Source organism: Centropristis striata, chromosome 11, assembly GCF_030273125.1.
Source record: "Centropristis striata isolate RG_2023a ecotype Rhode Island chromosome 11, C.striata_1.0, whole genome shotgun sequence".
Lineage (NCBI taxonomy): Eukaryota > Metazoa > Chordata > Actinopteri > Perciformes > Serranidae > Centropristis > Centropristis striata.
Genome location: NC_081527.1, coordinates 17,911,115 through 17,935,993, shown reverse-complemented (window position 1 = coordinate 17,935,993; position 24,879 = coordinate 17,911,115). Strand labels below are relative to the sequence as shown.

At 40.2% G+C, this 24,879-nt stretch overlaps 1 protein-coding gene across 1 annotated transcript in view; it reads right to left on the bottom strand.

Annotated features, from left to right (window-relative positions):
- Positions 1–24,879, bottom strand: part of LOC131980768 (laminin subunit alpha-3-like) — a 64,252-nt gene that overhangs the window by 37,543 nt on the left and 1,830 nt on the right. Inside the window, exons 3-17 of the mRNA XM_059345069.1 lie at positions 15,278–15,395; positions 12,292–12,410; positions 12,019–12,189; positions 11,250–11,350; positions 9,688–9,803; positions 8,827–8,945; positions 8,367–8,457; positions 6,429–6,560; positions 4,520–4,570; positions 4,337–4,384; positions 3,061–3,195; positions 2,105–2,239; positions 1,528–1,665; positions 1,351–1,403; positions 744–843 (exon numbers count right to left, since the gene is read on the bottom strand). Coding sequence (XP_059201052.1) covers positions 744–843; positions 1,351–1,403; positions 1,528–1,665; positions 2,105–2,239; positions 3,061–3,195; positions 4,337–4,384; positions 4,520–4,570; positions 6,429–6,560; positions 8,367–8,457; positions 8,827–8,945; positions 9,688–9,803; positions 11,250–11,350; positions 12,019–12,189; positions 12,292–12,410; positions 15,278–15,395 — 1,627 coding nt within the window. The remainder of the gene's footprint in view (positions 1–743; positions 844–1,350; positions 1,404–1,527; positions 1,666–2,104; positions 2,240–3,060; positions 3,196–4,336; positions 4,385–4,519; positions 4,571–6,428; positions 6,561–8,366; positions 8,458–8,826; positions 8,946–9,687; positions 9,804–11,249; positions 11,351–12,018; positions 12,190–12,291; positions 12,411–15,277; positions 15,396–24,879) is intronic.

Below are 24,879 nucleotides of genomic sequence, written 5' to 3'. Positions count from 1 at the left end.
AAAATTAAAGCTGCAGTTTTGGAAAAAATAAAAAAAACATAACCTGCAAGAATTTAAAAATAGAGCCCTCCTCCTACAGCTCTCCCCTCTCTGTCCTTATCCACTCCCACAAGATGGGCATTGGCATGTGCATTCACTTCATACAGCAACCTGTACGATTATTAGTCATTCAATTTAATCAACCAAATTGTGACTGAGATTCTGGTAGACATTCTGTCTAATTTTTTTGGGTTGCAGTGTAGGCAGCGATAGCCAATGCTGGAATAGCAACTTTTTTGCATTTTTGACACAGAATCAGGCTTTCACTATCTGAAGAGATACGCACGCACATCTGCGTTCGTAGAGCAGCCAATATGAACTCCCTCTCTCTGGAATAAAGCCTGGAAATAGAGCCAAGAAGAGGTGCAGAAGACTAACTTTCTCTCAGACCACTTGAATTACAATATTCTGAAAGGTTATTATGGTATTTTAGATGAATAGAATAGAAAATAATAGTTTTATTTGTCATTGCACAGAAGTACAGCGAAATTAAAAAGAGCAGCTCTCGTTTTGGTGGAACAGAATACAATAATTTAAACATTGTGGAAAAAATATAAGAAAACCTATAAAAAAGCACAAGAAGAAGAAGGGGGAGCAGCAGGTTTGGGATATTTACAGGGACATAATGGGAGTTATTGCACATGAAATAAATATATTGCATATATATTGTCTGTTCCACAGTATTGAAATTTCTGGTCACTTACCTATACAGCCACGAGGGTTTCCTGTAGCTAGATTCCAGTAGAGAGGTTTACACCTGTTACACAGGGTTCCTTCTACGTTCTCTAGGCAGCGGCAGGAGCCCTGTAATAATACATACGGAAAGAATTGTTGAACTGGTAGCAACTGTCGAAAGCCAGGTTGTATTTGTTTAAAATCTGATTGATTGAAATCAGTCACAAGGGGCCACATATTGTACTTTAGTGCCAGCTTTCTGAATGGCTGGAAATTTGCAGTTTTTCTTTCTTTCAAACATAGTATATGTTCAAAAATAGAGAGGAAACAACCTTCCAGAAACTTGTTATTGTTTTTCTTCCTCTTCAAGATGGAAGGAAGTCTCTTTTCCTTTATTTTAATTACATTTACATTTCAGGAAAACAACACTTCCTTGTAAAAATCTGCTGGTAAAAGACATTTAAGCTGCACAGCTGTGTTATCAGTTGTACAGCTTTGAGGTGGTGTAAATCCACACCCAAAGGGCCCGGTGCTGGATTTAGATTGTGAGCACTTCAGTTATCAAAGCTTTTAAAAAGCATGAACAAGGTTGGGCTTTGGTCAACAAATAATTGAAGTTTATTGAGCGTAACATACCGTTTGAGGGTCAGTGACCTCAGTTCCTGTGGAGTTACATGCAATGATGGGGGCTGGAAGCACAAAATGAACACAAATACATAGAAAATTTGAAAATCCAACTATAATTTCTGAAATTACAATTTCTGGCTATGATAAACTGTGTAGTTTGGGCAAATATAGCCACATTGTGGTTACCTGAGCACTGGGGGAACCTGAGTCCAGAAGCACAGCGGTCACACTGCTGGCCCACCACCCCGGGGAGACACAGACACTGACCGGACAGTGGGTTGCATATGCTGCCATATGATGAGCCTTCCGGAGAGCACTGGCAGACTGGGGACAAGAAACAAATTGAAGTAAGGAATTTGGATGTAAGCATGTAGTGTTATCAACATTAGGGTTAGGTGGATCTGGTATGAAAAAAGGGTTTAAAATAAGAAGAATATGATTTCCTCCAGGGATTCCCAGTTGTCTCTTCTTAGGAATCTGATTCCCTAGAAGGAAGAAGTCCATATATTTCTCATGCTCCAGCTCTCTGTGAAACGTTGTGTCACGCAGAATACATTAATAAATAAATCTGGATGACAACACAGGGTTTTAACGGGATACTGTGGGAGAATGAGCATGCTCCACAGAGTCATGAGAAGAGGCCACAGTAAGCCCAGTGAAACCAGCAGCAACATTTTTTCCACCAGCTCTCAGATCCCATGCTTCCAATTGGTTTATCTATTGTAAATACACTGGTGGTCAGAGAGGGATCAAAGCCACTCACCAGCACAGTCTGGGTATCCATAGAAGCCTGGTGCACATTCGTCACACTGCTGCCCCGCAAAGTTGGGAAAGCAAATACACTGGCCACTTGGACTGCACACGGTGTCAGACACGCCAGCCCCGTCACAGACACATGCTGGAGGAAGAGAAAGAGGGCCTTGAGCTGCTGTTTTTAAAACTTTCTCATTAGAATTGCCAATCATGCAGTGGTGTAAAAAGTATTCAGATATTTTACTTGAGTAAAAGTACTAATACTACACTGTGAAATTGTTCCACCTCGAGTAAAAATCCTGCATTCAAAACTAACTTAAGTAAAAGTACAAAAGTATCAGAATCAAAATGTACTTAAAGTATCAAAATTAAAAGTACATTTTAGAAAATGTATAAATTCCAAACACATGATGCATTTATGTAATGCGTGCAGCATTTTTAATTTTCTCAAGGTAGGGCTTATTTAACTAGCTACTTAATATACTGTTATGAGGTTTCATTTAAATGTCCAATCATTTTAAATGCATCATATTTTTCATGTTAAATCTTGAACTGAAAAGTAACTAAAGCTGCCAAATGTAGTGGAGTAAAACGTGAAATATTTGCCTCAAAATGTAGTGGAGTAGAAGTATACATAAAATGCAAATACTCAAAATTGTACTTCAGTACAGTACTTAGGTAAATGTATTTAGTTACATTCCACCACTGCAATTATGATTCCCTTTCTCTGCACACAACTGCATGTTTCCTTAAAATATTTATACTGCATAATCGGTTAAAAAAAAAGAAAAACAACAACTTAAAACTAAAATTACTGCCTTGTGCTTAACAATCCGTACTGATATGAGTCCAGAAATAATCACAACTGTTTCCTTTTCTGGGATGTCGTCTCCATTTCAAAATAAAGGTCATGTTTCGTAATCATGCAGACACTGAATGATGATTGGCATGGTGAGTCTTTCTCACCCTCGCAGTTTGGGAAGGAGTAGTATCCTAGTCGACAGCGTTCGCAGTGCTGCCCCTCCACACCCTGGCGGCACAGGCAGCGGCCTGAAGCGTCACACACCCCGTGCGATGTCCCTCTGTAGTCACATATACACTCTGTGCACAAACATATTAGAAATGTTTATTTCAACAATAAAAGTGAACAAATTAAATCCTTACGAATAGAAATTCAAATGAGTATCACTGTTGAACCCCTGAAGCCTGCCTATAAATGAGCCCGGGCTCTTGCTTTAGCTGAATAACAGGCAATGACAAATACTTCCTTCCAACAGTTGAACTATTCTCATATTGTGGCACAGAGTGGTACGGCTACACTGGTGCCCAAGTCTTGCCAAGGCTCCCCTGGTATTGGTATGTGAATAGACTTGGCACTAACACAGGACAGCCACCAGAGAGACTGCCATGGTTTTCTTTGCCTCTAAGTAGCTCCAAAACATTACAATCAGCTTTTCAGGCTCTGCTGATAAAACTCCTCCTCAGTCAGGATTATTTAAACAAGTGAAGGGAAGTTATTCTTTTGCCTACATTTTCTGAAAGATGATGAGACAGGGGTAAAGGTCTTGTTTTAATAGAAATGCCAAATTACTAATAAGTTTCCCAGCTTGGAGGAAACCTGAAAAGGACATGTAGCACATAACTAATAATAGAGTGGTTAGTTCTCACAGTCCCAACTGACTATTACTATCCAGAGAGGACACAGACCACTTCAGCTTAAATCCCCACTGACCGACATGATAATTTAAGACCATCAGAATCAACAATTGCAAGAGATCTGCTGTCACTGAGCAGCCAATTCTGACAATGTATTACACTTCAACTGTCCTATTAAACTCAACAATAATATACTGCCAGTTCTGTTTTCATAAGGATACAAACACTATCTGACCTTTAGTCGTGTCTGTATACACTAAGCCTTTCTTGACTGACCCCTGCCACATGTTCTCAACATTTAACTCTGCAGAAAACCAAGTCAGACTCAGTGGTGCCTCATATTGTCCGTTAAAGCCCCTTTTTAACAACGTGGGCTGCCTGTAAGTAAATGTGACTCAGGTGACAAAAAAAGCCAAGGACTGCCCTGTAAAAAACCTCTTTAAGAAGACACAGTTTCAGCTGTTTTTATTTTCTTTTTTAGATACAGTAAATGCAAATGAGAAGAAGCTTTTAAAAGCAGTTAACATAGCATAGCCGTGTAAACACCTTTATTGTAGCACAACATATCAGGTGTAATCACACTTACGCTGACAGCTGGGTGAGCCAAAATAACCCGCAGGGCAAGCGGTGGGGCCTGTACAGAGAAAGGGGCGGAAAATGGAGAAATAAAGAGGATCAACAGTAATTGCATTTTAAATGATTGTTTAAAGACATCTATCAAGCTAAATTATGGTACGAGACACTGCAAGATGTTGTTGAGTGAACTTACCCACAATAGGTCCTGCAGGGGATTTGGTGGTCGCCTGGTATACGGGATATCCTGATTGCAAATGAAAGGCAACGTCATTAAGACCTCCACTGATGGAAAACTGTGATCAAGTGAAACCTCAAGTGAAACCTCAAGTGACAACGTTATTTATTGCAGTGGGGAATTGCTTTGGCTGTATGTTTTAAAATTCACATGAAAACAAACCTAAACAAGAGAACACAATGCAGTTGGAGGCAAACATCACAAAGGAATAGTTTGACATTTTGGGAAATAAGTTAATTCTCATGTCTTGGTGGTCTGTAACTTTGGACGGAGCCAGACTAGCTGTTCCCCTACTTCCAATATTTATACTTGCTGCTACATATATAGCATTAAATGAGATATTTTCTGGTTCATACTTGTATTTTTGGTTTCTACAAGAACATATTCACAATTTTTCCAGCAATTATAAAGCTTAGAAACAGCACATCAGCTGTTTGGCCCCACCTAAGCTAGATGAATGTAAAATCCACGTGAAGCACAGCCAAACTGACTATATGATTTTTTCCCCCCAGAGCTAATGGTTGTAGGTGTTCCCCAGTGGACGTCTTCAGCAAGTTTGTGTTGTTTATTTATTATCTGCCCTAACTGTTCCAGATATGTGTAGGACATAGTAATAATACTGATCCATATGTGAAATTGCATATTTTTAATTGAAATTATAAAATTTTCTTGGCCCAGGAACCCAAACTCCCCAACAAATACATGCACTTAAGTCCGTCGAAAACTTTGGGAAAGTGCTTACATGCATTAATGTTCAGAAACACAAATAACAGAGAGGCTCGGATTACAACACATACAGCAGGAATGTGACTTCTTTCTCTGCTCAGGACACCATTACTTCACTGTATCTTATCTGTATCTTACATAGAATTTTTTTGTTTACTGCTAAATTCATGTTCTGAATATCCTGCATAGCACCTTTAAAGCAGCTATGAACTGACTGTGTCTCCGCTCAGTGACATCACACCCTTACGGAATAACCTATAAACTAAATGGACTTACTGATATACTGTATCACACATACAAGTTGTAGAAATGTCATACAGTGACACAAGAGCAGTGAAGAGTCTCTTGAAACAAAGACAGCCTCCTAATGACTGTGTCAGCATGTTAAGACAAGTATGTCAGTGCTAACAGCCTCCAAATGAGAGACCCAGTTTTAAAAATAACTTCTGGTCATAAATCTATCTATTGCTCATAAAATTCCAAGTCTGAATTAATTTCATAAGAGATAAAAAAGCATACACCTGGGGCATTATACAGTTTTGTTGCTTTTTCATGTGTTATGACGGTATAGAACAAGCATGAACATTTTAGATGACACCACAGTCTGACTGTGCGTGTCAGACGTTTATTTAAATTCCAGAAACAAAGAAGCTGAATGCTGTAGCAAGAAGAAAAAATAAAAGCTACCCATAAAGATGAAAGATGAAAGACAGGGTGGCTTATCTCTACGCCCTTGCAGACTCCTGTGTCTGTGGCCAGATCAGAATGAGATTTGAGAGGGAAACTCTCCTTGTGTGTCTAATATCTCCGTTTATTTAGATAGAGGTTTGGCATGGGGAGCTGTTAGTCAATACTGTAACATGTGCACACACCCTCCTGCGTAAAGCCCTGCAGCACTGAATGCATACTTTTTTTGTGAAAAAAAATAACTAGTCCAAAAAAGTTGTTTTCTTCCCTCAAGGGGAAAACTGACAGACTGGAACACAAAAGGCTAAAAAAGGGTGAAAAGGAAACTGATTCCAGTCGTCAAAGAGGGGTTCAGTTTACCTGACACACTGAGCTCAACAATTCAAAGGCACAAGGGTAAAGGGTAAAGGTACATTTTGTAAACACTGTGTATGTGTTGAGAGAAAAAACTTACGAATGCACTGAGGGTAGTAGTAGTGTCCGTCAGCACAGTGCTCACAGTTTTCTCCAGCAAATTGTGGCTTGCAGATACATCTTCCAGACCCCATTTCACAGCCGGCTGTAGTCCTTTCATCACACCTGCAGGCTGGTAGGGTTGCATGTTTTGCTTATTTTTCAATGAGCATTGACAGACAAATGTGCACACATGACTAAAGATGCATCAATGTAGACCAACAGGGACATCCATAAACAGAAACACAGCACAGTAGGCACATTGGTTGGAAGGCAAAAGTATTTGAATTGCACATAATATGACTGAATAGTGCAAAACCACATTCATAGTGTTGAGAATTCTAAATCAACATTTGAATGCTTCATTATTGGAGAACTACATTGGGTATGGGTGACTAGCTGGATATATCTTTGATTTGGGTTTTTTGCATTTTATTTTGCTAATTTAATGGTTTGACTGCACACTTGGCCAAACCAGAGTTGGTGATTGTTGGAACAGTGGAAAGACTGTTTGTTTCTGTCAAGTTTGGATGAAGTGTGTTTTACGATGAGTTAATTGGGGGTAATCATAAAATATGACAACAGACATTGAAAGCCTCATTAAAAAACCTGAATTTAAGATTCAAATGTCAAATAAATGACTTTCAGCAAAGCCAGAGTACATAACATCAAAAAATCAGTCAAGCTTTAAACCATTCATCATCTCAAAATGAGAGGTCTCTGGAGGAAATAATAATTACCAAACCTTAACTGACTTTTGCCAAAACGAACACCTTCCTCTGCTAAGCTGACCTAATTGAGTTTGTGGATTTTATGGTTTACTTTTCAAAGCGCCCGGGGCAACCAGTTTAATTCCACTACCCTCTAATGTCCAAACACAACGGGCAGCTATTTATATGGCGAGGAACAGCCATGGACCATTAAAGTAATGTAAACAGGAGCGGAGCCCAGTTTAGCAATAATACAAGCGGTGGTGCCAGTGGTGCTTGTGCAACGGTGCCTTTTGTGTCTGTCTCAAACAAGGAGCTGATGCCTCTCTCTGAGTATGAACACTGCTTTGGCTTTGCTTGTTTGTCAGATATACTGCAGGTCAGATACCTACATGGTGAGGCATTATTTAGTTCCCAAAAATATTTAGTGGTGTAGACTAAAAACAGATTGAAAATAGAAGCTTGAAATAGAAGGTTGGAATTAACCCTACCAAGTAACATTTTCATAATGCTTTCATTGTATTTATTAAATATTTATTAAATACAGAAGAAACTGATTGAAAGATTAAACAAGCTCTTATTTCCAGGAGCAACACCTCCTTGTGTCAAAAAGATATTTCTAGCAAATGTATTTGTTTTGGAAGTGAGAGAAATAAAATAAATTTTTAAACTGAGCTGTTTGCAGGATGCATAGCGATGTAGTAATGTATCTATGTGTGGCTATGTAAGCTTAATAACTCGAATATGATGATTGTGAAACAAACTAAACTTTGTAAAACCATGTGTTGAACCAAGGTTGACTTGTGTTTTTGCTCATGGTCTATCACTGTTTCTTTAGCTTTTTTCCCTTCAGTCAATTATTTTCTTCTTCTCTTTGCAGATTCTGCCCAGTATCAGCCATTACCACAAAATATAATGTCAAAAATATTATTTTTTAAAGAAAAATATCTCCTGCTTCCTTTCAACTTGCTAACTCACTACCAAACAGACTTTGTCTGGGAAAATGTAAATATAGTCTCTTCCGGTTTGAATGCCATAAATCATTTGGTCCAATTTTCCGGGGAATCAGACCCTGTGACAGGCATCAAGAATAACTCCACAGAAAAGGCCAATCTACTTGCTGATGGTTTCACTTGCTTGCCTCAAATAGAGGCATCAGTATGAAAATGTTTCATTACCGGTTCAAAACATCTAAAATGGAGGGTACAAATACAGAAAATGCAACTCACGTATACATCCAGTGGGAGACTCTGAAGGAACTCCAAAAGGTCTGAAGAAACCTTCAAGGCATCGCTCACAGTTCACTCCATCAGTGTTGTGCTACAGAAGAACACACAAATAATATATTAACCCTAACTCCAATGTAATTAAACATGGAGATCGGAATAATGAGCACATACAGTGAGTGGTCTTTATAGGTTAGGATCTCTTGTCGAAAATGCACATTAACACATTTGAGGGGACATAATTTATTCAAATACTTTCTGTATCTGCGTCATATCTTAGAGGGATATTTTATTAACACTCAATAAACATTAGTTTGGTTTCACAACCCAAAATGGTGCAGTATAAAATACTTTATAAAGATACACAGAGACAAGACAACACAGAATTTATACCCTCCTCCTCTCCAACAACCACACACATGCACACACAGGAATCAGTTTAGACTTGACATGCATTTCATACCTGGCAGTTGATGCACACTCCTCCTCCGTCGTACCTGCCGAAGGTGTCTAAACTTGCTCTCCTCTTTTCCACCTCTGGGTCGTAATAACAGTCGAAGGCATGGGAGAAACACTGGCAGGCTGAGGAGGAAACCCCCGAGACAGACGGGCACACACACAAACACACACATACACACACACAGTATTTATTCTATATGCCTCAGCAAATTACCTCTGACTCCCCTGCCTGTATTTAAGCACCTTAAGCTACTCATTCACGGAAAGGTCTAGTTGTTAAGTCTGAGGAGAAACTATAAAACCCAAATTAAACAAGAAGGCACATCCTCTTCCTGTATACCACCACCGTGTCTCATTTATGTTTATGAATGGTTAGGGTGCATTTCCACCGCGTGAGTCTTCTTCATCTTTCTCCCTCTTATGTGGTTGCTACAAGATCACTTCATGAAAGGAAAATTTGTCAACAGGCCAAAGCAATTAGATTCCAGCTGACACAGGATCTGCTGGCTGACTGGATGGCTCGCCGATAAGCTGGCATGGGGGACGACCTGGTAGGCTGGCGCGGGACTGGCTAGCTGGCTGACTACCTGGCTAAGCTGACAAAAAAACCAAGTTGTTATCCTGGAGCTAGTTGTGCACTGTGCTGATCATCATACATACCATATGAGGAATGTCCTCTCAAGTCTTCACTGAGGCTCTCTACAATACCATAACAGGGCATCAACAACAGGGTTTAAATATCAAGGCAAGAGGACACTTCAGTCCACTCTGGGGGCCGTAATTCAAGGAGCCAGCAGCAGCATGGGGAGTAGCAGAGTGTGGTTTTGTTTACACACTGAATGAACAATTGTACATGTACACTTACGAAGACACTCATTGGGGCTGTCAACAGTTGCGGCACGCCATGGTTTCTGGCTGAAGCCTGGGCAGCAGCGGTCACACGACTCCCCGCATGTGTTGTGTTGGCACTCGCACTGGAGTCTGCAGACACGAGAGGAGACACACAGATTTCATGATGCTCAGATTTAAACCTTCATTAAAGGTATATTTCACCCCCAAATTACCAATTTCATGTCCTTTACTCATCCCATGTTACCTTGAAATCTCTCAAGTTTTAGACTGTTCATGCTGAAGTCAATTTAAATAGTAAGGTTTAAGGGGAATTGTGTGTGCACAAAAATCATACAAATGGATAAATAAGTCTTGGATTATACTGCACGAGTTGTGTGACTGTCAACAGATGTTTTTATTTAGTAATGCTGTTTTTATACTTGACACCCATTTACTTCAAGTCATTAAGCCTTTTCTCAGTTTGTAGATTCTTCGTTCACCGTGGACGCGTGTGAGAAAAATAATGTTTTCTTCAAGAATTCACGACACAGGCTGAGTAACTGATATACAGATGTTAATGTTTTTTGGGGGGGTGAAGTATTCCCTTTTATTGATTTTATGCACACTTGGGGCTAGCAGGACAAGCTGTAAACAGATATATTATTATCTTATTAAGTTGTTAAACTGCTGTCTATTTATACAGCAGACACAACAAGCGTTCGTCTGGAGACATCTTTCAGACAACCAGATGAATGCAAATCCAATATTCACTGTATTTTTAGCTCTGTTTTGGTCTCCACCAACTCCTGATCTATATCTGGCTCTTTAGCTACTAGCTACTTTAACTTTGTCTGTCTGTAGTTTAGTGCTTGGCAAGTAATGTATCCAAGCCGTTTTCTTAAAAAGACAGTGAGACAGGACTAAAACACAAGAGGTTGGGGCCATAAAACCAAAACAGCTAAACTGAACAGTGAGCTGAAAAATGCCCAAACTCATAAAAACATATTGATAAGAGTAGCTTTAAGCCAATGGGGGCATTATTTTAAAAAGCCATAATTGCTAGTGAACAATTAAACACAATAATGCATCCATGAGGCTATGTTGTTCTGCTCTTTAGCTCTTCAGAATAACAAGAGCAACAGTGTTTCAAAGCAGCACTTTATCACTCATCTTGCCCTTTTGCCAACCATTTACAAGTAAACAGAGTAACTGAAATAATCTGCTGCCCTTTACAATGGTGATGTCAATGTACAAACATTTGAGGTAATTGTTCTTCTTCATAAACAGTTTACTATCACTCAAATCACTGCATCTGGCAGCATCTCTGTGCCTCTATGTTTTCAGCATTAAGTCATCTCTGTACACTGTTTATACACAGGAGCCCATTGTAGAAAGAGATCATACAGCTATGTTAATGAATAAACAAATGAAATGGATTACCTGATTGAAGTTACACTTCAAAGTTAACTTTGGAAATGTTTAAAGGAACCAGTTCAGGTTATAATTAATGAGTGATGAAAAATGCTTCAACCGGAGCTTTCCAGACAAAAGTGCTGCGTAAAATAATTAAATCTGAAGATGAAGAGCATTACTAACCTGTTTGGGTTGCCCTGGTCTCGACCCCCGCCACACACCTGTGCATGCCCGTGACAAACGCAGCGTCCACCGATGCTGATGTCTTTGATACTGTAGTAATACTATCAACAAAAAGGGGAAAATGTTACCTTCAGCTACATTTCAAAGTAATAGCGTGTTATCTGCAACATCACCCACACCAGAACAAAATGTCTGGCTTTGCTTGGCAGCAGAAGTGAGTCACACATGTTGACTAAGTGCAAACTTAAACCATGAGCTAAGGCTAGTTTTATGGGGTGAATCAGTGCATTATAAAAGAGAGATAAGATAAAAATCAATAGCTGACATCAGTGATTTATTCTCAGTGTGTCAAATAAAGACAAATTAATGAGCTGTCTTGGACATGAACCCGGAGGATACATTTCTAAGATTTCAGTGATTTACTTCCTACAGTTTCACTAAAGGAATGTTACAGGATACTTTTATTAGTGTATATTCTACTGCTTTAATGAGTAGTGCCATATTATGCACCTGCAACCTGGTGGAGTCCAAGTCAGTCCGAACTGTCTCTACCAAAGGAATTACCAATATGACTGGACAGACAGATCTGGCAATAAGCCCTCACAAGGATGAATGTGTGAGCAGGAGGCAGCAGGTCCGTGTGTTTGTGTCAGCAAAAAGGAAGCTGGAGGATAGGTGGTGCAGAGCTGTAAATGTGGCTTGCCCAAATGGGAAACAAGACTCTGCCAGCATGACACCTTTGTGTGAGGTTGTACAGTATGTGCCTCACCCTGCGTGTGACGGTGGGATCTCTCTGGGCCTTAGAGATGAGGTGGCCCAGCAGGGTGCTGGTGCGGAGGAAGCGCAGGCGGATGTTGGTGGCCTTTGTGAAGTCTCGCAGCACTGGCGAGTAGGTGAAGTTTTTGGACCCTGGTCGACCGTTGACCAGAGACACCACAATCTGGACAACAAAAACAATTTTATTTCACAAGATTGTTTTTGATACTTCAGAAAAAACAGCAATTTTGGTTTGGGTTTCAAAGAAATTAATATTATATTTTACCTCTCCGTTCTCCAAAGGCACGATCCGAGAGTAGTCTGTGGTGCAGAGCTGGTCATCATCATGTACTATACGAGCATTGGGCTGCTTTCCAAACATTTCAATACACTCACGCTTTGAATCTATTAAATAAAAGAAAAAAGAAAAAAAAAAAACATCAACAACCCATATAACATTTTTTTTTCATTTTAATGTTGAGTTAATAACATTATCACATAGATGACTTCTGTAAAGCTACTCTGCAAATCTTCCTGCATTTTTAATGTGGGAGCCAATGAGGCAGCAGAGGATTGTGAGTGAGAAGACAAATTTTCCTATGTTTCTATGTATAAATTATTTCTGTATGTGGAATTTGCAGCCTGGAGCACAGTTTTCAAATTTATTTTTTGACAATTTCTTCTCTCCCTCTACACTCTGGCGATGATGTCACACACTGTGACACGAACTTTCCATGCAATACACACCCATTATAATCTCAGAATTTCTCCAAAAATGATCATGGTCATTGAACAGGGATTGATAAAAAACTATATGGCCTATCGAAACGTGGATTAATACATCGATACACAAGACTTGTGTCTACTGTTTAAAGTTTAAAAGGAGTCTCTAGCTGAAATTATGCCGGAGAAGTAGAAGTTTGAAAATCTCCAGTTATTGTTCTTTTTCGCTCATTTTTTTTCGGCCGTCCCATTCACTTCAATGCAAATTTTTGGGCAGTTACGTCACGAAAAATTTGTATTCCGTAGAGAAAAGTAATAGCACACCGATCCCGATCAAACCGCATGTTTTGATATATAATTAGTAGCAGGACGAAATTGCGTCCGGAAGAGGAAGAAGAAAAAATCCACAGTATAACAATAGTGCTCGGAGCGATTGCCCCGTGGCCCTAATAACATCACCGTCATTTGTGGGGGAAAAAACAACCTTCGAAGACATTAGAGCCAAGTGATTGAATCATTAGAGTTGTTTAAGAGTCTGTGCATGAACATGACCTTGGATCAAGTGCAAAATACAGGAAAGAGAAACTCTGATACTGTAAAAAAGATAAATTACAGCTGTGTCTCCTGGCAATCTGTGCACACAGGTGCCTCCTGGATATTACACATCATAACTCAGGAAGGCCAACTCAGCAAATCAAGAGTATGTATTCAGGTATGAAGTTCAGGTGATTTGGAAATGGTATGACGTTACAGGCAGGGTAATTAAGTTTTAAATGTACTGCATGCCACCACTTGCCGCTTTCTACACAAAATCTACCCCAGAGGTTACAGTTTTAAAGATAGTTCAGAATTTATTGACGTGGGGCTGTAAGATACTTCTCCATAATCTATGTATCACCTAGAGTAGATTGCTATCAGCTCAGAACCAATGTACTGCTGTGGACGGAGGCAACATATTTTTTTTTAATTTCAGCCAACTAAAAGAATCAAAATCAGTGTCAATCAAGTGTATGTTATATTCAGAATATTTTCACCACTTTACCTTGCCATCAGACAGAACTTTCAGATGGGGAACTGAAGCAGTTATATCCATCTATGTGCTCCTCAAACCCACCAGACTCCTTTGACAAAAACAGAAATTTTGCCTCACAGAGTGAGAGTTGCTGGTCTACCACTGCTTTGAATTGTTAATTTTGGAGTCTGACTTTAGTGAATCTAAACTAACTAAACTCCACAGTCACACAATAACACTAACTAATCATTGAGGCAGCAGTAGACGAGCAACCCTGTGTTCTGCATGGTAAAATTACTGTTTTTGTCAATGGAGTCTGGTGGCTCTGTAGATACCATTTAAGGATTAAGTTACCTTTAGGAAAGCCTGTTTGACAGCAATGCAAATTGGTGAAAATATTCTAAATATAGTGAACACCTAAACTGATACTGATCTTTTTTAGAATACCTTTTTTTCGGTGGCTAAAATACATTTTGCTGCTGCCCCCATCAACAGCAGTACATTGTTTAGCTTCCATGTCAGTACTCCTGCCTGCTTCTCCAAACTGAAGGTGGGTTAACTGGCATCTACTGTAGATAATACACTGACTGGGGATAAGTATCTCATACAACCTACTTGAAAATTCTGAACTATCCCTTTAAGCCTTACATTTATCTTGGAATTCATTCAAAGTTATAATGTTCTGTTTTTAGTTTTGATTTCCTCCCTTTTCCACACAACCAAAAACACACAAACTTCCTGTCTTAAGTTCTTAGGCAGGCTGATCAGTGTGCCAGGATTAAATGCGTGTGCATAAACAATTTTTAATCCATCTTCACAATGGGCCTTTTTTTCAGAGCAGACATTTTGACTTGCCATGGCAGGAAAGACACAAAAAATTAATAATGATAATAATGGCTGCATTCCATTCAGCAGTGCCAGTTCCGGGCCTCTGGTACTCTACATGATGGATCTCTGGCATGGCTTAGCGGGCTATTGTTAGTTACACCTGTGCATTGAAAGAAAAAATTCTGGCATGAAAAGGCCCCATTTTCAGACAATATCTGCTAATTATGATCAAACAACTGTTCACTACAAAGACAAGGTAATCCTTTGTATCTGTGTTTTTAAAAGGGTTATGTTAATGAGTGGTTACTGCTGTTGTGTTTTTGCACTGTACTTCTTCAGAATCACTTTCCAATCTCTTTTCATTGTATTCCAAAACACACCATCTGAAGAGAAGACCTGCTACCAGGTGCAATAAGGTGTAAAAGCTTTCATCAGGTCGGGATTACTATGAAATTGTACACTGGAAAAGCAGACATTTGTTTCAGAGAATAGAATTTACTTAAAAGATGCAAACATGCATTCCAGATTTGCTAGATTTACTTACAAAATCACTGACAGTATTATATGTGTTACCTTCTGATTTCCAGCCCATAATCTAACCAACAACTCCAGAGGTGAAAATTTAAAATATAATGGGAAAATATAGTATTTTGGAACATTAAAGAATGTAAAAATGTTCTAGTAACAACACAATCACTTGGGAACTTACGTGCAAAATACTGCCAAGGTATGAAGGTTCTCCCGTTGTCTACAGAGCGCTCCAGCACCCAGAGGTCAGGTCGAGGTGAATTAGCAAACTTGATGAGGATGTATGCCACATGGAAGAGCTGAAAATCAGAACACAAAGGGCAGGCAAAACCAAAAAGCAGTCATTGCTCTGAACGGATGATGGCATTATGTTGTAGTTTCCTGTGCTGTCAAGTCAGGCCCAACTCTTGGCTGGCAGCTCCGACAATACTCTTATTTCCTTTCTTGTGAAATCTGGAGCACAACATCAGCTTGTGTAGTTGTATCTCTGAAAACAATCGCCACAGAACTAATGACTTTCATGAGGATTTTAGCCGCTGCTGAATAAAGGCCAAGGCCTCATGCTCTGAGCTTAAGTCCTTGCAGCTTAACTACAGCCATATCTGTGTGGCCTTACAGCAAAGTACAGACAATTCACCTACATTTGTCAGCATGAAGTCAATAAAAGTGGTGCAGGTGCAGCCAGGTTAGTGAAAAGACATCAGCTAAGCCCACATGATCCGTGTCTGTTCTCGGAACCCTATCTCCACCTTTCATCAGAATATACAGTCCATACAAGGGCAGAAAATGATGCCAATGATTGTTTCTGCCACCACTGAGATTTATGTCAAGCTCAGAGCAGTATGTTTCCTTTGCAGTTCATCAACATCCTCATCAAGCCCGTAAAGCGGGTGACTTCAGCTTGATTGAACACTGCACAATGGAAAGCTAATTTGTGATAGTCAAAGCTCTCTTTGTTATGGCCTGGCATGGACTTGGCATGGCTTGGAATTTAAACCCTATGACACCGACCCGCGCGACACCTTCAGTGTCAACAAAAAGCCTCACCTACTCCTGATCACCACACCCCTGTCTTGTTTCTGTCAGGCTGAAACACATTTAATTTCAGTGTTGAATCCTAAAGCAACATTTAGGATGTTTCAAAAACATAGACCTGGAGTCATATTTGCTAAACCTGAGATACCTGCCTTCAGGGTTGAAGTGATGAAAGAAAACTGTGTCTATAAGCTATTGACATAAAAGACATTTCTATAGACAGTCACCTTGTGAGGGATGAAGGCAGGCCCACACTCGTCTAGCATCCCTCAGAACCTTGATGAAAACCCCAGCGGGCATTTGAAACATTCAGGTTGCTGTCTATCCTTGCATGAGGCAGGGAGCTATGTTAACACTCATACCAAAGCAAAGTAAAGAGTCATGGACTGTGTCAAGAAGGATCCACAATTATCTTGATGGATCCCCCACCCATTCTGAAACCCTGAGTTTAAGTAGCTCTTCAGTTGACGAACTGTGAGAAAGTTCAGAGGTCAGCTGAGAAATTGTCTGGCTTTTTTCCTCTAAAAACTATCAACAATCCCTAATAACAAACAATAAAATCATAAGGGTTGCAAATAGCCTTTTTGGCCGCCCTTTAATCACTGCTGTCATTGAGCAAAACAGTCAATCTGTAAGTAAATAAAATAGCTTGGAACGCCTCTTTCTGACCTCAACTTTGAATGGGGTGTGTCTTGAAATTAATCAGAGAAAACTTCCACCCACATGCAACAGGATGTGCAGAAAAGGGTTCGGGCACACGCAAACACCATGGCTGTCATTTGGCTAAAAACAGAAGCAAGGCTCTTCCAGAGGAGCTGCCTTCTATCAATATGCTGGTTCTGCTGAGGAACAGGAGGAAGTTCAGTTCACACGGGTTGCGATGACGTCAAGGGAGGGCCAGGGAAAGGGAGGCAGGGGAGCGAGAAGGGGGGAGGGTAACAAGGGTAGGGGTGGCTAGAGACGTGCTGGCTGGCATGCGGACCCATCTCAGATTCCAAACATAGCGCCACATTCCCCTTCCCTCCTAATGCCCCCAAAGCAGAGCATGCCACTGCTTTCAGGAACCTGTCACGGACAGCAATGCACAGCAGTGAAAATCTTCTCCAGCACTTGTCATGATAAAGATAAAGATGGCAACTACAAGAGATTCTCCTGTTTCTCAATTTGAATGACGATGTCCTTTATCACTCCAAAAAAAGTCTGTTCCACTTCTGCTACAGTTGGTTACACAGTGTGCATAGAGTTAGTTAGTGGTTGACGTCGTTCAACTAAGATGTTTCATCACATATGCAAACCTATTAGATTAATTTGTTTCCCTGGCATAAACGGGGTGATGTGTAATAAAAATAACAACATTGGGTATTTTTTACAATCAGTGAATCCCTAGTTCTGAATCAATTTTTTTTGGTTAAAGTCTTCTGGATGGTTAAAAATAAGGCGAAAAAATCAGAACAGAACCCGTACTAGTGGACTGGTGAATAGAGCTGTATAATTAGAAATGCCAGTGCCAATATGGTCACTATGAATCAGACAAAAGCATTCAACTAACATTTTAAAGTTTATACATAACTGATATTTTAATTCATACTAAAAAACATACTGATGTTCAGTACATAGGTCTGCTGGTGAGGTGAACCAACGGATTGATTTATAAAATTGAAAAAGTCGCTTTTTTTTTTTTTTAACTTAATTTAATCCGAAAACACTAAAACAGGCAATCCAACCCCTTCTTCTTATTTACTGTCACTCCCATGCAATTTGCAATTAACTCAATTCTCATCTAGTCTGACTGTGGTGATGTCATTCATTGTGGTGTCTAACAGTGATGCCAGTAACTGAGTGACGGTGAGAAGATTCCTCCGGAAACAAACTCAGTCAGAAACAGACAGCGTGATCTTGGAAGACCGGGCCTGTCCTGGCAAGGCTGTGCGTAATTTCAAGCCTGTCTTTCCAACTGTGTGCTGCCAGTCTAAACAGACACTCTTGAAATATGTCCAGCACCTACGTATTGTTTGTAAGGAGCATGAAATATCGTGATGGCGTGCTAAGCACACCAGCGCAGGATTCCAGCGGCGCACAAAGACATGAAACAGATTGACAAGCTTGTGGCTAAAGTACTTGGAACAACACTTGAGCTGAGCCATCCTCTGCCCCTCCCTGCATCTGCAGTCTCAGGCTTTAGACAGGAGTGTCATGCCAGGAGGTTTAGTGTAGGAGGCTGTGGGTGGGTGTCAATAAGGTCGGGGGTTAAGCTGTGACAGGAGGTATGGACTGTTTGACACCTACCCTCTTTGCCTTCTCACCCCATCTTGAATTCCTGACCTTGAACCCCTGTGATCGTGTCACATATACAAAGTATAAAGTATCCAGACCTCCTCTAACCTTCCAATTAACACAACAGGGCATGACAGCCAACCAAGTCCCTGATGACCAAACACCATTTTAACAACAGCATATTAACATCTTTCCTTTCTCAATACACTTGTTGCAACATGCAAATGCATTTTTATAAACACGCACAGTCACACTCCTAAACCCAGTGTTGTTTTGCATGTGTATTATAGTTTCTTGATTGTGGACCCCTGTCATTTAATGTTTCTGTGTGTGTGTGTGTGTGTGTGTGTGTGTGTGTGTGTGTGTGTGTGTGTGAGACAGCTCAAGAGTGATAAATGTGGACCCTTAAGCGTGAAACAGTGTTTAATGCTCCCAGAAAAATCAAAGGTCTAAGATTGCGTGACCCTTTGCCAGTTGCTACTGCAGCCGTGCCTGCCACGTGGATCTCTTCAATTATAATCTCTTTGTGTTTATCAAATCAAGTGTACTGTAAAATGAAGTGGTTTGGATTTTCTCACAGCCTTCTCAATCAGAAACTGTAGTGCCTGCAGCAATTGCTGTTCCGCTGGTGTTCCTCCTATAATTGTAACAGGAACCATTGCCAGGCCAAAATTTTGCTTTGAGTGGCAATAATGCCAAATATCCATTTCAGTGTTTCTTCTATTTTCATTCTTCAGCACCGCACTGCCGTATGTCTGTGAACAAGGAGAGTGTCACTTGTCTGTCATGTTAATGCTCTGACAAGTTCTGTATTTTTTTGTTTTTCGCTAAGCTATACCTGACAGTATTTAGTTAAAGCAGATCGGTGATGCTGTTTTTCCCTCATTGTTCTCTGTGAACTTGAGATGTACAGTAATGCAGTGCCCTTGTGGAGTGAGCACTGTGTCAGACTGCATTGTTAACAGCCGCTAAATGTGTTAAACTTAAGAACTAATACCTCATCCACACACTCTTGCTTCACTAGCAGCTGCTGTGTGCTTCTATGTGAAGATGAGGTGTGTAGACAGAGAGCATCATATCTAAAAAATATATCTAATCTTATCTGATGTAAGACAGGAAATGTAAGCTAGCTCTTAGAGCCCGACCAGTATGGGATTTTTGAGATCAATGCCAATACTGATTTTAGAGAAGGAAAATTCAAAGATAATGGTGGTTGATATTGTAATTTTTTGAGCTGGAATGTAAATAGACTCTTTTTTATGTGGATTTTGCACTGATTGTTCACCAGTCAACAAAGGTACCCTGAGGGCTACTTTTCTCAAACACAAAACTGTATTGAATACTATTTAACATTATTATACATTATACAAACAATGCATTTCATAGTCAGCCAATTCTATACATAATTAATGAAAAAATGAAGAATGAATAGGAATAAAATATATAGCTAAATAAACACCAAACAAGGTTTTCTACATTATAGATTGTGTAAAAAAAAAAAAAGTTTTCATAACGCCACATATCAGACAGCATATACACCAATACCAATAGGCTGATAATATCAGTCAACCAATATCTGTCAGGCTCTACTAGCAAGTGCAGTCAAGAAGCTGATATTGGATTGCCTAACCCCGAATTCCAGCCAAAGGGCAGCACATAGCCAAGAGGATCTACAGTCAGATCAGGATTCTGACAGAAAGAAGCCATCTGAGTGAGCTCCTGAGAGTCTGATGTGAGATCAGAGGAATGCAATTCAAAGGAGAGGAGGCATCACCTTCTGTTGGCGTGGATCAGCCCTGCCAGACAGAGCATACTGAAGCCCAGTGGGGTGGAGCAGTTGGTCTCCAGTTTGTAACAATGCAATGTACAACTGTTTGTCTGCATGCAACAGGTGGGCAGTGGAGGGGGAGAGGGGTATAGTCTGGTGTATTCCTCTCTGTCTCCATGACAGAATTAGTTATATGGTGACAAAGAAAAGTCGGCCCAAAGTCACAAGAGAACAGTAAGTGTAACAGAATACAGTATATGCATGTTTCTACTTGTTAGCCATCTTCACATTATTAAAGCCTGACGTGCAGCTGCTCAAGAACTGTGTGTATGCTTTCCTGCATTGAACATGTTTGCCATTTTACGAAATGTCAGGATGAACCTTGAGAAGCCATGCAAAGTTCAAAATATGCTATAATGTATTCAGCATCAGTGTATTCAAGTTTTTTTTTTTAAATTTATAAGCAAATGAGTAATTTGTATTCTCCAATTGTGACTGGTTCACAATACTTTGTCTAAATTAAATTAAGAGTCTTTGTTAGACCCCAGCACATCTGAACGGTGAATCATGTGAGAAAGCCATTCTTTATAATGATCAGCAAGGGGGGATTGCAAAAAGACTTTTACAGAAGTCTATGAGAAAATTACCTGACTGGATTCATTACCTCAGTAAGCAGTTTCAAGTATTATAATAATGCACATTCTGTAAACTATAGTCCCATTTAGAGTAAGATAGATGACAAAGCGGGGTATGTTTAGGGCATGGCTACCTTATGATTGAAAAGTTGTGTTAATGTCTCCAAGCTTTGGCCCTTTCACAGTCAAACGGCCAGAAGGCCACAAAGTAGTCCACAAAGCAATGGGTGGAGTCACAGTGGCTACGTCTACTTCTAAGTTTACAATGAGACAAAAACATGCGAAAACATTTTATTTTAAGCAAAGAATATAAGCATTATGGGTTGCAAAGTTTCAGTACAATATGTGTGTGCAACTATAGTGATAATGCAATATAATTTCCTTCCACTACTTGCATATGGGTGTATTCATGAAACAGCCTTATCAAATTGCTCTAAGAAAGCTCCCATTGCATCAATGCCTGCGTCAGTAAACCTCACACCACTGATTAGCATTTCCACATATGAATTGATGACAAAGGCCTTGAAAAGGGGGACAGATCCAACGTTATCCCCCACCAGCTTTTCCATAACAGAGCTCCAGATTTAGGAGGAACTGCAGTCCAACAGTCACCCGAGACTGCACACTGCTATACTGCTATACTGCTAACTAGCACGAGGTGGCTGTTAGCAGAGTAGTAAATAGCTGCTGGGTTGGCCTGGCACCGCAGGCAGCCCGGCTAAAGATGAACAGTTACATCACCTCCATCGTCAACACAGCAATAGGGACATGTCTAACAGCCAATCTCTCGGGTTGGACTAAGCCAGTTGCAATGTATGAACACTTCGTTATTACCAAGCATATTCCACAAGATAAGCAAGATTTTTCAAGAGCAGTTGACTCAGATTACATAATCAAAACACATGACACCTCAATTAGGATTACAGCCCCGACATATTTACTAACCACCTGTTGATTTTAAGGGATGCACCAACAAGATCATACACGCATTCAACCATCATGCATTGTTGTGTCTGAATGTCTACTCGGTAAGAGTGCAGAAGAAAAGGGAAAGTGGAATGTTTTAAGTCTGAGACTTGTGTGTTTGTGTTTTCTGTTTAAGTACTTTCTCACCACCAAATTACACCACCTCTCCATTTCTATCTATTTATTGAGTGAAAAAAGGGGGCCAGGTCACTTTCAGAGAGGCTTAAAAAGAACCAAACCTTTGTGAGAGTCTGAGAGCACAGAAAGGATGTCACACAATACGGCCTGGAAGGATTCTAACACAAAAGGGGGCGACGGCTGCAAATAAAACATTCAAACCAACTTTGGAGGGAGGTGGACCCCTGAGAGAGGGGATTAGGTTCCAGGGGAATGTCTCTAAAATTGAGTTCTTGGAAGCTTTGTCTCTTGACGCCTGCAGAACTGTGAGCAGTGCCAAAGCCTTTGCACTAACCTGAACCAGCTCAGATCAATATTCTTGCACTTATTCACATCTACTTCAAAGTGAAGAGCATATGTCTAATACCATGGCCTAATAAACAAGTAACTTATAAATTACAGATAAACAACAACAATTTCTGCAATCAGTCCATTTAAAGCCACCACACATGCCACAACATCATCACCACTATAAACACCTGTCACGTCCATAAATAGTCCACAACCTTAACCTCCATATAAAAATGCCAAATGAATCCGCTGAACATCAATCCAGCAACTAATCAGAACTTCATCTAAACCAATAAAGTCCGATGTTCTTTCAATGCCTGACGCCGAACAATCAAAAGCATCTCAGTCTCATCAGATGGGAGACAGACAGCAGTAAGCCCTGGTATGTTTGTCTCACATGGTCTACCCTGGGCTCACTCAGGCAGATAAGCACATGTGGTCAGGGCTCCTAAAATACATTCCCCAGAAAAAAGGAGTGACTGGCCGTCTCATATGTGGTGTAAATGTTAACCCGAACAATGGCTTACCTACTGTGTTCTTTAAATAGTTTAACAAGGGCAAAAGTTCCAGGAAAAGTAGCCAGTATGGGGCCAGTATTTGGTGGGCACAGACTTGATATAAATCTAAATCTGGGATGGACAAAGAAATGTTTTACTTGTCATCTTGTTTGCAAATGGATTTGACATGGGTCACGGGTCAAAAGCCGAGAAGTCACAAAAACAGGGAGCGCTTAACCTGCTTGCTTTGGACTATCGGAGACATGGGGCTTATCTAGAGGAGATTTCTGAGCTGGAGGCAATTTAGAGAGTGATCATATCACTAGAAGCAGTCGGCCTTTGGGCTGATTAATGAAAGTTGCACCAAGACTTGAAGAAAAGTTGCATGTATGAAAACAAGTCTAAGCATGCAGATCTGTGAGGCTTGTACTTTTAAGCACTGTGGTGCTTTTAGCTAAATGTTAACAACTGCATGCTAATATGCTCACAATGGCAATACAAATCTGCTGATGTTAAGCAGGAATAGTGATTATCATGTTTACTCCTTATTTTAGCATGTTAGCACACAACAATATTTAAAGTCAGAGGATCACCAGAGTCTGTATGATTAATCCTCTACGGACCATGAATGCCTGTACAAAATTGAATGGCAATCCATCTGACAGTTTAAAAAAGATATCTCAGTCTGGTGGACAAACTGACAGATCAACATTGCTATCCCTAGACCCAAATTGTTAGCATGGTTAAACAGTTGAAAAGGGTTTCTTTCTAATAATGCTCAAAATTTATTTTATATCTAGAATTTGGTGTAATTGCCCAGACAAACTATTGAGTTCACTTAAAGTCCGATTAGTCTAGCTTTTAACTTGGCAGACCTTGCTTCAAACAATCCTCTGTACAGAAAAACCGGAAACAGCTCTGTCAAAAAGGCATCTCTCTTTGAACCTAACCATTTTAACATAAACATCAACCACGCCGTTATCTAATATATCTACTAAGAGCTATTTAGACAAGAGCAGAAAAGCCACCTGCGTCGGTCTTGAAAGAAACCACGAAACCCATTCAGCTGGGTCTCGCCCACATATTCAATGAACACATCATTTATCCTTTGGATTTGAAAAGAAAATCTACAAAGCTTCATATGGAACGGTCCAACAACTTGACAGATCTAATGCATGAGATTGCATTTGTAGGGTAAAATAAAAATGTGTATATAAAGTAAGGAAGAAGCCTGAAGAAAAAAAAAGCAGCCTTCACCATGAATTGATATTATCATATTCTGGTTCTTTGCTTTAAATGTGTGCTTTTTTCTTCCATTCACAGAGGTCATTGAGTTTGTTGATTTGATATACCAGAGGTTGCAAAGCTGCCATCTAACAAAGGATAAATCTCCCCCCTACATGTCAGACCTTTTATCATAGTCAGTTTTTCTGCTTTGTACACCTACCCTCTTTGCCTCCTCACCCCATCTTGGTTTTCCTGGCCTTGACCCCCTGTAATTGTGTCACATATACAAAGTATAAAGTATCCAGACCTCCTCTAACCTTCCAATTAACACAACAGGGCATGACGGCCAACCAAGTCCCTCATGACCAAACACCATTTTAACAACAGCATATTAACATCTTTCCTTTCTCAATACACACCTTCCTTTATAAACACACACAGTCACACTCCTAAACCCAGTGTTGTTTTGCATGTGTATTATAGTTTCTGGATTGTGGACCCCTGTCATCTAATGCTTTGTTTGTGTTTGTGTGTGTGTGTGTGTGTGTGTGTGTGTGTGTTTGTGTGTGTGTGTGTGTGTGTGTGTGTGTGTGTGTGTGTGTGTGTGTGTGTGTGTGTGTGTGTGGTTGAGGTGGTGGTGTTGCAGTGTGGGAGGGCAGGGTGTTGTGCGGTTGGTAGTCACCATCAGAGTTCCAGCCCCGCTCTTTTTAGCACACTGTAATACAATAATGCTACTTTCCCGGCTCCCAAATAAACTGAGCATTACCACGTATTAGAGTCAGACATCCCTACAGGCCCGCATGTGTCCGTCCTCTTGTAAGTGTAGACTATATTTAGCCATGTAGGATCTCTGCTCAGATCAGTCTGCCTAAAAATAGAGATAGAAAAGCCAACACCCATTGTCTGACACAGT